This window comes from Saccopteryx leptura, chromosome 3 (assembly GCF_036850995.1).
Source record: "Saccopteryx leptura isolate mSacLep1 chromosome 3, mSacLep1_pri_phased_curated, whole genome shotgun sequence".
NCBI classification, from domain to species: Eukaryota; Metazoa; Chordata; class Mammalia; order Chiroptera; family Emballonuridae; genus Saccopteryx; species Saccopteryx leptura.
Genome location: NC_089505.1, coordinates 221,203,919 through 221,217,778, shown reverse-complemented (window position 1 = coordinate 221,217,778; position 13,860 = coordinate 221,203,919). Strand labels below are relative to the sequence as shown.

General features: G+C 42.7%; 1 protein-coding gene across 1 annotated transcript in view; it reads left to right on the top strand.

The window, feature by feature from the left end:
• Positions 1 to 13,860, top strand: part of VWA3B (von Willebrand factor A domain containing 3B) — a 225,207-nt gene that overhangs the window by 31,878 nt on the left and 179,469 nt on the right. The window contains 1 exon segment of the mRNA XM_066377626.1: positions 11,416 to 11,531. Coding sequence (XP_066233723.1) covers positions 11,416 to 11,531 — 116 coding nt within the window.

The window sequence follows — 13,860 nt, the reverse complement described above, 5'->3', positions numbered from 1 at the left end:
CCTTTAGTCTCCATGCACCTTTTTGTCTCTACCCTCTGTTGGGCAGATAAAATATATTATGCTCACTTTGTTAAAGATGGCGCTGCCCACATGGAAGCCTGTTACCCAGGTGATATTAATGTGTGTTGGGGGCGGGCTGTGGGCAGGCAGGATCTTGTAGCCTGGGGCTTGGTTTTAGGACTAAGTAAGCCTTTCCCACCCTTTTTGATGTGGGATGATACAATCCCATCATGCCTCAGATAAGTGACTTTGTATTAGAGACTTCCCTATTTTGTATATTGGATTAAATGTTTTGATTTCTACACTATAAAATGGGGGCAGAACGGGAGCTTGCTCTCTCTTGGTTCCTGAGATTAATATTAGAGGAGAGAGCAGAGAAGAGAGCAGAGGAAGGCCACGTGGAGGAGGCCAGGAGAAGCAGCCAAGATGGCAGAGTGCTGAAGGAAAAGCCAGTTTGGGCAGAGTTTGTGCAGGGAGAAGGAAGGAGATGGGGAACAGAGGTGAATAAGTCTGGTGAGCTAGAAACTTTTGATTCTAGGAAAACTCAGATAAGTCAGTAGCTTTGTGAGTGCTGAATGAGTGGGTTTTGGAGCCCAGTGTGTGTTTTTACTTGCCCACCGGGTGCAAGCTAGGATTAAAGATGATGGCCCATCAGTTTTTGGCTCCGTTGTTTCTTTACCGACTGTCTGAATTCATTGTGAACCTGCATGGGCCAGGCGGCTGTGATGGTGGCCGTGGCTACTGGCTTTACACCCTCTATTACTCTTGCCTTTTTATTTTCTGTAATTTGGATACTTGGATGTCTTGGAACCTTGCTGACCTTGCAAAGACTGCCCCCCCCCCCCCACCCGCCCAGGGCTAGCTAACTCCTAGAGATAGTGAATGACTCACCTGGGAGTGCCCTTTTTATATGCAAACTAATCAATCCAGAGCCTACCTGCTCACCCTCAGGACTCACATTCCCTAATCCCCCAGGACCAGAAAACTCCTATAACTCAGAACTCCTGAAATTATTCAAATTTAGCCAGCCTTAAACCTGTACTCTGCTTTACCCATTCTTTCCTGCAGAATCCACAATACAGACTCTTGCCTATGTTGTCCCCTTGTTTCCTCTGCCTCCTGACTGAGCCTGATACTTCCCTGGGTGGTGCTGTGTGGATGGAGTGGCCTCTCCTGTTGAGCACTATATTAGCCAGCTTGGGCTGCCATAACAAAGTAGACTGGGGAACTTAACCAACAGAAACTTGTTTCTCACAGTTCTGAAGGTTGGAGGTCTAAGATCAAGGTACCTGCCTATTCAGTTTCTGATGAGAGCTCTTTCTGGCTTGTAGACAGCTGCTTTCTTGCTGTGTCCTTTTATGATAGGGAGGAAGATGGAGAGGGAGAGAGACAGGGGTGAGGGGAATCCAGAGGGTGTAAACTCTCTGGTGTGCCTTTTTAAAACATAGGAATCCTATAGGATTAGAATCCTACCCTTTGGACCTTGTTTAACCTTAATTACAGGCAGTCTCTGAGTTATAAATGAGATAGGTTCTATAGGTTTGTTCTTAAATTGAATTTGTATCTAAGTTGGAACAGGAACATTTACCTATTTAATGCAATTCAGACAGATAGATGTTTGTCTTAACATAGTATTTATCTTTATCTTTCTGTGCATATAAATACTTCAGCATTTTCAAATACAACCTTGAACAATCTTGAATGATGCAGAAGATGATGCACTAGTTGGAGAGGCTGGAATTGGTGTTAGAGAGTTAGGGTTTGATTCTGCTGCTGGAGTCAGTTTCTTGAAGTAGGCATCAGGGAGGTCTGTACAGAGCCTTTCTTTTTCTCATCATAAATGGCCTGTAGCATCTCAGGCCTGCAGTTACTGTACGGTAGACTTTGGTGAACCTCTCTGTATCAGGATCTTCCTCTTCAAACTTTGCCATTTCTGCTTCAATGAATTAAAAAGCATCAACTAACTTTTTTGTACAAAACTTTTTCGGTACTGGAGTTTCTAGGTCCCCATTTTCTTCCCTAAATGCTATCATCTGCTGCTCTAGTTCCATAAGGTCTTCACTGGTTAGTTCTTTGCCATGGGAGTTAAATAACTATGATATCATTTTCACTGACATCCAATTGCAGCTGATTACCATAGCCCTTACGGTGTTTCATTCATAAGTACAAATTGTATATAAGTCAGATGTTTGTAACTTGGGGACTTACTGTGTAGGTTAAACTTTATAGGCCCTCTCTCCTAATATAATCACTTTAGGGGTTAAAGCTTCAACATGAAATTCAAGGGTGGACACAATTCAGTTTATAGCATGAACCGTAAGTAATAAACCATCTTTTCAGTGGCAGTTGAACTGATCTGTTGGCCTCATATATCTAAATAATAATGAAATCTCTATTTGAAAACATACCCTTTTACCCTGTCTGTGCATGCATGCGTGTGTGTGTGCCTGCATGTGTGTGTGTGTGAGTTTAAGTCCCTTGTGAAAATGGCCAGCTGTCTACATGATTACAAGGAAATGATGACTGAGTCCTTTCTTAAGTTAGCCTGTTGAAAACGAGTGCAATGCCTGCTCTTGAGCATTTGTTCTCAAATTGAGTTGCTTATCATATTTGTGGGGGTGTTTGTTAATCATTTGAAGTCCCAGGCTTCACCTTACAGGCTGATTCCTCATAGTACAAGGGGATCTGGGAATATGCTTTTAGACCTTCATTTTGCAAAAGAAGTACTAAGGAAATTTGATTAAAAATTGTTACATTTTAAACAATTTACCACTGCATTTCAACTCCTAACTTTTAGGCCATGCACTGTGGAGTTCAGCTGTCCAGGCTGCAGCCCCAGAGATACTGTCAGGATCTGGGGAGAGCCAGGAGAGCCAGGGACAAGTGTTTTTAACAGGACTCCTGGTGATTCTGAGGAACACTGCTCTGGCTACTCTTTTTTTTTTTAATTAATTTTAATGGGGTGACATTGATAAATCAGGGTACATATGTTCAGAGAAAACATCTCTAGGTTATTTTGACAATTGTTTATGTTGCATTACCCTCACCCAAAGTCCAATTGTCTTCTGTCACCTTCTAACTGGTTTTCTTTGTGCCTCTCCCCTCACCCAACCCCCTCCCTCTCCTCCCCCCCCACCCTGTAACCCCCAAACTCTTGTCCATGTCTCTGAGTCTCATTTTTATGTCCCACCTATGTATGGAATCATATAGTTCTTAGTTTTTTCTGATTTACTTATTTCGCTCAGTATAATGTTATCAAGGTACATCCATGTTGTTGTAAATGATCCAATGTCATCATTTCTTATGGCTAAGTAATATTCCATAGTATATATGTACCAAAGTTTTTAATCCACTCATCCACTGATGGACACTTGGGCTGTTTCCAGATCTTTCCTATTGTGAACAATGCTGCCATAAACATGGGGGTGCATTTCTTCTTTTCAAACAATGCTATGGTGTTCTTGGGGTATATTCCTAAAAGTGGGATAGCTGGATCAAAAGGCAGTTCGATTTTTAATTTCTTGAGGAATCTCCATACTATTTTCCACAGTGGCTGCACCAGTCTGCATTCCCACCAGCAGTGCAGGAGGGTTCCCTTTTCTCCACATCCTCGCCAGCACTTATTCTGTGTTGTTTTATTGATGAGCGCCATTCTGACTGGTGTGAGGTGATATCTCATTGTGGTTTTAATTTGCATTTCTCTACTGATTAGTGATGTTGAGCATTTTTTCATATGCCTATTGACCATCTGTATGTCCTCTTTGGAGAAGTGTTTATTCATTTCTTTTGCCCATTTTTGGATTGGATTGTTTGTCTTCCTGGTATTGAGTTTTACAAGTTCTTTATAAATTTTGGTTATTAACCCCTTATCAGACACATTGTCAAATATATTCTCCCATTGTGTAGTTTGTCTTTTTACTCTGTTCTTACTGTCTTTAGTTGTGCAGAAGGTTTTTAGTTTGATATACTCCCATTTGTTTATCCTGTCTTTTATTTCACTTGCCTGTGGAGATAAATCGGCAAATATATTGCTGCGAGAGATGTCACAGAGCTTACTGGCTATGTTTTCTTCTAAGATGCTTATAGTTTTACGGCTTACATTTAAGTCTTTTATCCATTTTGAGTTTATTTTTGTGAATGGTGTAAGTTGGTGGTCTAGTTTCATTATTTTGCAGGTAGCTGTCCAATTTTCCCAACACCATTTGTTGAAGAGACTGTCTTTACTCCAATGTATGCTCTTACCTCCTTTGTCAAATATCAGTTGTCCATAAAAGCGTGGGTTTATTTCTGGGTTCTCAGTTCTGTTCCATTGATCTATATGCCTGTTCTTATGCCAGTACCAGGCTGTTTTGAGTATAATGGCCTTGTAGTATAACTTGATATCTGGAAGTGTGATACCTCCCACTTTATTTTTCCTTTTCAAGATTGCTGAGGCTATTCGTGTTCTCTTTTGGTTCCATATAAATTTTTGGAATATGTGTTCTATATCTTTGAAGTAAGTCATTGGTATTTTAATCGGTATTGCATTGAATTTATAAATTGCTTTGGGTAATATAGACATTTTAATTATGTTTATTCTTCCTAACTATGAGCACGGTGTATGCTTCCACTTGTTTGTATCTTCCCTGATTTCTTTTATCAATGTTTTATAATTTTTCAAGTACAATTCTTTAATCTCCCTGGTTAAATTTATTCCTAGGTACTTTATTTATTTTTTTATTGCAATGGTAAAGGGGACTGCTTTCTTAATTTCTCTTTCTGACAGTTCCTTGTTTGTGTATAAAAATGCCTCTGATTTCTGAGTATTAATTTTATATCCTGCCACCTTGCTGAATTCATTTATCATGTCTAGTAGTTTTTTTGACTGAGACTTTAGGGTTCTCTATATACAATATCATATCATCCGCAAATAATTATAGTTTTACTTCTTTTCCAATATGGATGCCTTTTATTTATTTTTCTTGTATGATTGCTGTGGCTAGGACTTCCAGAACTATGTTGAATAAGAGTGGTGAAAGGGGGCACCCCCACCTTGTTCCTGATCTTAAGGGGATTGCTTTTCATTTTTGCCCATTGAGTATGATGTTGGCTGTGGGTTTGTTATAGATGGCCTTTATCATGTTGAGGTATGTTCCCTGTATTCCCACTTTGCTGAGAGTTTTGATCATGAATGGGTGCTGGATTTTATCAAATGCTTTTTCTCCATCTATTGAAATTATCATGTGGTTTTTCTCCTTTCTTTTGTTTATGTGATGAATCACATTGATTGATTTATGAATATTGTACCAGCCTCGCCTCCCAAAAATAAATCCCACTTGATCATGGTGTGTAATTTTTTTCATATATTGCTGGATCCGGTTTGCTAATATTTTGTTGAGGATTTTAGCATCTAAATTCATCAGGGATATTGGCCTATAATTTTCATTCTTTGTGTTGTCATTACCTGGTTTTGGAATCAGAATTATACTTTCCTCATAAAAGGAGCTTGGAAGTCTTCCTTCCTCTTGAATTTTTTGAAATAGCTTGAGAAGGATAGGAGTTAGTTCTTCTTTGAATATTTGGTAGAATTCACTTGTGAAGCCAGGCCCAGTACTTTTCTTCTTTGGGAGTTTTTTGATAACTTTTTCAATCTTATTTGTTGTAATTGGTCTGTTTAGGTCTTCTGATTCTTCCAGATTAATTTTTGGAAGATTATAAGTTTTAAGGAATTTGTCCATTTCATCTAGGTTGTCTAGTTTTTTAGTGTATAGTTCTTCATAGTATTTTCTTACAATTCTTTGTATTTCTGTTGTGTCAGTTGTTATTTCTTTACTCTCATCTAATTATATTTATTTGAGTCCTCTCTCTTTTTTTCTTGGTGAGTCTGGTTAAAGGTTCATCAATCTTGTTTACCTTTTCAAAGAACCAGCTCCTGGTTTCATTGATCCTCTGTATTGTTTCTTTAGCCTCCATGTCATTTATTTCTTCTCTTATCTTTATTATTTCCTTCCTTCTACTTCCTCTGGGCTTTACTTGCTGTTCTTTTTCTAGTTCTTTCAGATGCGGGGTCAAGTTGTTTATTTGAGCTTTTCTAGCTTCTTAAGGTATGCCTGTAATGCTATGAATTTTCCTCTCAGGACTGCTTTTCTGTGTCCCATAAATTTTGAGTTGATGTATACTCGTTATCGTTCGTTTCTAGGAATTTTTTTATTTCTTCTTTGATTTCATTGTTTACCCATTCATTATTTAATAATATGCTTTTTAGTTTCCAAGTGTTTGAGTATTTTTCAGTTTTTTGGTTGTGGTTGCTTTCTATTTTCATGCCATTGTGGTCAGAGAAAGTGCTCGATATGATTTCAATCTTCTTAAATTTGTTGAGACCGCTCTTGTGCCCTAACATGTGGTCTATACTAGAGAATGTACCATAAGCACTTGAAAAGAATGTATATTCTGCTGTTTTAGGGTGAAAGGTTCTGAAGATATCTATTAAATCGAGTTGATCTAGCATGTCCTTTAAGTCTGCTGTTTCTTTGTTAATTTTCTTTCTTGAGGATCTATCTAGTGATGTTAGTGGGGTATTGAAATTCCCTACTATTATAATATTGCTGTTGATCTCACCCTTTAAATCTATCAAATTCTGCTTTATATATTTAGGTGCTCCTATATTAGGTGTGTATAAATTTATAACGGTTATATCTTCCTGTTGGACTGCTCCCTTTATCATTATGTAGTGACCTTCTTTATCTCCTACTATAGTCTTTGTTTTTTGTTGTTGTTGTTGTTGTTTTGTTTGTTTTTTGTATTTTTCAGAAGCTGGAAACAGGGAAAGACAGTCAGATAGACTCCCACATGTGCCCGACCGGGATCCACCCGGCACGCCCACCAGGGGCGACGCTCTGCCCACCAGGGGTGGTGCTCTACCCCTCCGGGGCGTCGCTCTGCCATGACCAGAGCCACTCTAGCGCCTGGGGCAGAGGCCAAGGAGCCATCCCCAGCGCCTGGGCCATCTTTGCTCCAATGGAGCCTTGGCTGCAGGAGGGGAAGAGAGAGACAGAGAGGAAGGAGGGGTTGGGGGTGGAGAAGCAAATGGGCGCTTCTCCTATTTGCCCTGGCCGGGAATCGAACCCGGGTCCCCCCGCACGCCAGGCCGACGCTCTACTGCTGAGCCAACCGGCCAGCGCCCTATAGTCTTTGTTTTAAAGTCCATTTTGTCTGATACAAGTATTGCTAGCCCAGCTTTTTTTTCATTTCCATTTGCGTGAAATATATTTTTTCCATCCTTTTATCTTCAGTCTATGTGCATCTTTTGTTTTATGTGTGTCTCTTGTAGACAGCATATGATGTATGGGTCCTGTTTTCTTATCCATGCAACCACCCTATGTCTTTTGATCGGATCATTTAATGCATTTACATTTAAGGTTATTATTGATATGTACTTGTTTATTGCCATTTTATTCTTTAAAACTGTATTCCTCTTTTGCTATACTCTTTTTCTCCTTTTATCTGTTTACAACAGGCCCCTTAGCATTTCTTGCAGCCTTGGTTTGGTTGTAGTGAATTCCTTGAGTTTTTTTTTTGTCTGGGAAGCTTTTTATTTTTTCTTTAATTTTAAATGATAGCCTTGCTGGTAAAGTAGTCTTGGTTGTAGGCTCTTGTTCTGCATTACTTTGAATATTTCTTGCCATTCTCATCTGGCCTCAAGTGTTTCTGTTGAGAAGTCAGAAGTCATCCTTATGGGGCTCCTTTGTAGGTGATAGTCTTTTTTTCTCTAGCAGCTTTTAATATTTTCTCTTTATCACTTAGCTTTGGTATTTCAATTATGATGTGTCTTGGTGTAGATTTCTTTGGGTTTCTCTTTAATGGAGTTCTCTGTGCTTCTTGAACTTGTGAGATGTTTTCCTGCCTTAATTGAGGGAAGGTTTCAGCTATGATATGATTGAATAATGTCTCTATCCCTAGTTCTTTCTCTTCTTCTTCAGGAACCCCTATGATGTGGATGTTATTTCTCTTCATGTTGTCACAGAGCTCTCTTAGAGTTTCTTCAGACTTTTTGAGTCTCTTTTCTTCTTTCTGCTCTGCTTCTGTGACTTTATTTATTTTGTCCTCTAACTCGCTGATTCGATTCTCAACTTCATTCATCCTGCTTTTAATTTCTTCCATTGTGTTCTTCATTTCTCACATTGTATTTGTCTTTTCTGACTGATTCTTTTTATTATTTCAATGTCCTTTTTTATATTTGCTATCTCTTTATTTAGGTGTTTGTAATGACCATCTATTGTTCTAACATCTTTGAGCATCCTAACAATCGTTATTTTAAACTCTGCATCTGGTAATTTGGTTATATGTGAGTCATGCAGGTCCTTTTCTGGGGATTTCTCTTGATTCATTTGTGTTGCATTCCTCTGCCTTCTCATTTTGTCTGTGTAAAAGAAGCTTTTGGCCACTGAATTCCACTGGGTGTGGCCTCTGTGTTCCCTAGGTGTGGTCTGTCTGCAGGCCTACCACCCCCTCTGCTATTGCTGCCTATGGCATTCAGGTATGGGCATTGCCAGTGCCTGCCCACTGGGGCTGTTGCTATGGTTTCCACCTCTCCTTCATGGCAGTGTCTGTGATCACGTGCTCAGGTGTACATGCCTCGGTGGCCTTGGCCTTCGCCCCACTCCCACAGGTGGCATTATGCTGGGCCCTGAGGGCAGGGGTGAGCACCTTTGCTCAGCTGCAGGTCTCCGCCTGATTTCTGGCTTTTGCCCCACCTTTGCAGGAGGAGCCCACTCATGGAATGGCTGTATGCCTTGGCTCCACAGGCAGGGCTGGTCTGCATGCCCAGGCTCAGTAGCGGGACTCCACCTGTTCTGGGCTTTTGGCTCCACCCCCGCAGGAGGAGCCGGCTCCCAAGTCAGGCCACAAGCCTTGGTTTCACGGGTGGGACAAGGCTGTGCTCCTGCACCCTTGCTCAAGGGCAGGTCTCTGCCCCTTCCAGGCCTTCTCCCACAGGCTGGATTGCAGGCGGCCCGCAGCTGGGCTTGACCACTTTTGCACATCCCCTCCTCCCCAGCCGGGCAAGACTGAGCTCACACCTGGGCCAGCGGGCTTCCGCCCTTGTCTGGCTACCCTTAAAGCACTTTCAAGTCTTCTAACATCAAGAAATTGGCTTCTGTTCTGGGTTCCTGAGGCTCCCCCCCCCCCAATACAGAAAGGGCTCATTGCTCCACTTCTGCTATTGGAAACAGAAAAAGGCACCTGGTGAGGCCACCTTTCCTGATTATCCTCTGCTTAGCTCACATGGGCATTTTCTCCAAGCAGGTGAGAGGCCAGGGAGTAGTTTAACAGGGAGTTCACTTTGACTTTTAGCACTTTAAATTCTTAACAATTTACCACTGCATTTTAGCTCCTGACTTTTAGGCCATGCACCATGGAGTGTGAGTTTTGTAGAAGAGGACGAGGTGTAGACAGCCCTCCTGTCCCTGATCTGGCCCTCAAAGGTGCTCCTGCTCCTCACTGTGCCTGGCCCCTGGGGTTCCTGGTGGACTCTGCACTTTTGACTCTTGAGCCCCAGCTAACATGCAGTTATTATCCAACTGTAAGGGCCTGTCCTGAGCACCTTGTCTTGAAGGAGCCTGGACTCTTGGTCCTCTGTGCCTGAGGCTGTGTCTTGGCAGAGCCACCAACCCTCAGGTGCAGTGCTGTACACTGTGGCCTCTACAAAGAGCCCATCTCAATGGTGATTTGCTCTCTGCACAAGGGAGACTGTATTAGCCAGAGGGACTGTTTACCTTCTTCTCTTTTCTAATCTGGAGAACCCATTGGCGAGTAGAAAGTCTTAGGCGCCAAAGGCCTTGGCACTCAGGATGTGGGCCCTCCCAGGAATAGCCTCGGCACCTCTTTTCTGCCCTGCTAGGCAGCTAGACATTTCTGCTTTGGAGGTCTCAGTAGAAGGCAGATTCAGCCAGGCTGAGTCCATTGGTCTCATCAGGAGCCATTGGACAAGGCTGGCTTTTTCACTGCCATCAAGCCATTGTCCTAGTGTCACCTGAAACCCTTTAGAAATAGATAAGACTGAGGCTTTTTGTGGATGAAGTGAGGGCCACATCTCTCCTACGATCAGCCCATCCATCCATCCATCCATCCATCCATCCATCCATCCATCCTTCCATCCATCTATCCTCACCTGTGCTTCAGGATTCTCTCTAGATTGAGTTGGTAGAAACAGGCCACCCCTAAGGGGCTAGAGGAGCGTTATTCAGAGGTCTCCTCTGCCAGTCTGAAAGACATTTCCTATGATTACTGACTTTTTGGAGTCCAGGTAAGTGGCTTCGTTTGGGACTTAGTCTATCACTTGTGCACTACACCAATGCTCCTTGAGCTTTAGGGGCACACGAGTGCCTTGGGAGCTCGTTCAAGTGCTGATTTGGACTCAGCCTCTGGGTGGTCTGGGAACCGGCACCCTAACCAGCTCCCAGTGCTGCTGCTGCTCCTAGGGCCAGACCTGGAGGAATGGGTCACTGCAAACCTGTCCACACAGGAAATCTTTCCATTTGTACTATGCATAGGTCCTGGGGAAGTATTTGCCGAATTAAAGCTGACTGCAGCCTGCAAACCATTGACAGGTGAGTGATGGTGCCTACTCTCTTGCCTGCTCTCTGCCTGTAGGGCTGTGGGCACTGTGGACCCACATTAGACTTGGCTTGTCAAAACTGTGCTGCCATGAGTGAACCCTCAGAACAATGAATAAATATAAGCACATGGTGTCATCTTTCTTTCTTTCTTTCTTTCTTTCTTTCTTTCTTTCTTTCTTTCTTTCTTTCTTTCTTCAGTGAGAGGAGGGAGGCAGAAACAGATTCCACATGTGCCGCAACAGGGATTCACCCAGCAAGCCCACTAGGGGGCAATGCTCTGCCCATCTGGGGTATTGCTCCATTGCTCAGCAAGAGAGCTCTTCTTAGCACCTGAGGTGGAGGCCATGGAGCCATCCTCAGTGCCTGGGGCCAACTTGCTCCAATCGAGCCATGGCATAGGAGGAGAAGAAAGAGAAAGAGAGAGAGAGAGAAACGAGAGGGGGAGGGTTGGAGAAGCAGATGTGCACTTCTCCTGTGGGAATTAAACCCAGGACATCTATACACTGGGCCGGTACTCTACCACTGAGCCAACTGGCCAGGGCCAGGGTATCATTTTTTCATGGTCAAGAAATACCATTTGGCTGAGCTATTACTCTGTAATGAAAAGAGGAGTCCTCAGCTAAAATCCCAATGCATCCACAATTCTGTTTTCTCCCACCACCCTTCTTTCATCTATGGGAACACACAAGGTACAGGGAAAGCAGTGAAACATCTTTAATGCCCAGCAGCGCTGATGAGCAAGTTCACAGTCTTGGGTGACTGAATAGACAAGTGCAGATACCACCTCTGGCCTAATGGTGCAAATCTCTTTATGTTTCAGATTCCATGCATTCACAGAAAGAACAGTGTGTGTGGAACTTCCTTCATTCTCCCTAAAAGATGATGACAGTATAGTGTCTTGGAATTCAAGGAAACTGAAAGGAAAACCCCCTTCAGGTACCTGAAATAAAAAAGAAACTGCTTTATATCTTAATAATTTCAGATGATCTATATCCTTAGGAAATAAAGCACTAGGTAGAACCAACTGTGTCTTGTATTATTTATGTGGTACAAGAGCAGAGTTCATGGATGTTAATAGTGAATTTATCAGTTTAGCAACCAGCTATAAGTTTACCTTCCAGGGAAGGGGCCTTAGTGATATGTGTTTACAAACTTGGGAGCCTTCTGGGGAAGTAGCCACACTGCATATCAGTGTAGGACTTAGTTCTTGGCTGAGCAGATCCACTCTGCCGTCCAGGTCACAGTCCCCTAGGTTTTCTGCTGCCCTGCATAGCAATGTGAGCAGGGCTCATAGATTCATTTATGGGACTGACCTGCCTCTTGTTGGAGGCTAGGGTCGCACAGGAACCTCTGCAGAGGCCGATTGACCCTCCCCTTTCATTACAGGAATGCAATCAGAAAGTTTAATAGGCATAGGAAATGAGGCCACAAAATTAGTAAGAAGTAGGATTGTAGTTTGGAAATACAGTACTAGACAGTTACTCAGAAAGCCAAGAGGTGGCAATGGGAGTTTCCTTGGGACTGGTGAAATTGCAGAGTGTCAGACGCTGAGCACACACCACTGAGAGAAGCAGGGAGGGAAGCTCCTATTCCTTTGGGAGATGACATGGCACAGGGTAGTCAGATGCCTGAGAAAGCCCATCAACTTCCACCCTCCTGCTCACTTTTGGTAATCAATGGAAGGATTTCTAGCTTTAATATGAGGCAAGAACTCTTTGGGGGTGGGAGTGGGGGTGGGAGCTGCAGGATATGGCTGCTTGAAAGTGTCCTCTTTATGCAACGCTGTTGAAGAGGCTCCCAGGGGATGGGTACTGGGGACTGAGCAGGAAACATTTATGTCAGGTGGGGAAAGCAAGGGCAGTCAGGTGATCGGGGGGGGATGAAGTCAGGGGGTAAAGTCAGGTAGTCAGATACAGCAGAAGGTAAAGGGAAGAGTCAGGTGGTCAGGTGGAGATGCAGGCAGGGGGCGAAGTCACAAAGTGTGTATCAGAGACACATTTTGTGATTTCAGATTCTTAGTGCCCAAAGCATGGTGATCACTGCTTTAGGGAATAACCTATACCTTTGTTCTGATGGTGAATTAGACATCTCCAAGAAATTGAAAAAATAATATCAATTGGTAAGCAAGGTTGATGCTAATCTAAGGAAAGATTAATTTAGGCTGTATGCCATGAATACTGAAAATAATTTACAAGATTATGGCTATTGGCAGTGAATCAATCAGGGTAAAGAATGTGAGATGTCACCAGCTCCTGAAGGCATGCCAATTACTGTAAAATGGGGTTTCATTTTGGCCTATGTGTTTCTTGGCAAGTTAGTTTGAAAGGGAAACATGTATGGCTGCATAGCTTACACTTTCACAAGTACCATCTTCTCAACCCTGCAAAGCATCAATAAAATTACAGATAAAGATGTTTTTCTTAGAATAAAATGCTCAGAGTATGGCCTGCCATTACAACGGCATTTCAGTGATTACATGTTCTGAATTTGGGGAGAGAGTCCCAGATCCTAAATATGTGATCTTGTCCCCTCTATCCATCAGAATGTCCCAAAAAAGCCAACATTTCAAAGTCAACGTCTCATTCAAAAACTTCCAAGAAGTACTTGACTATTTTGTTTGAAAAATTTGTGGTGTCTAACCTTCATCTGGGCCTCAGGGACAGCTCTGCAGTCTTTTCCTGATCAGTTCCATCTCCCCATGCATTTATCAGTGTCAGTTTCCTCAGGTTCCTCTCCAGTTGGGGATGGAGAGTACCCCCTCAGAAGGTAATTTGTCAACTATTGTATAGAAAATTAAAGCCATCAAGCGAGGGGCTGGGTGATTATTGCTCAGAGGAATCACTTGGCAATTTAAAGAAACTTACTGCATCTGACCAGGTGGTGGCACAGTGGATAGAGTGTCAGACTGGGATGCGGAGGACTAAGGTTCCCCAAGCTGGAAACCCCAAGGTTTTCAGCTCAAGCACAGCTCATCTGGTTTGAGCAAGGCTCACCAACTTGAACCCAAGGTCACTGGTTTGAGCAAGGGATTACTCAGTCTGCTGTAACCCCCCAGTCAAGGTACATATGAGAAAGCAATCAAGGAACAACTAAGGTGCCACAATGAAGGAATTGATGCTTTTCATCTCTCTCCCTTCCTATCTGTCCCCGTCTCTCTCTCTGTTTCTGTAACAAAAAAATAATGATAAAAAAATAAAGAAATTTACTGCTATTATTGACTTTCAGAGATAACTTACCATCACCCCATGCACTACACCAATGCAAA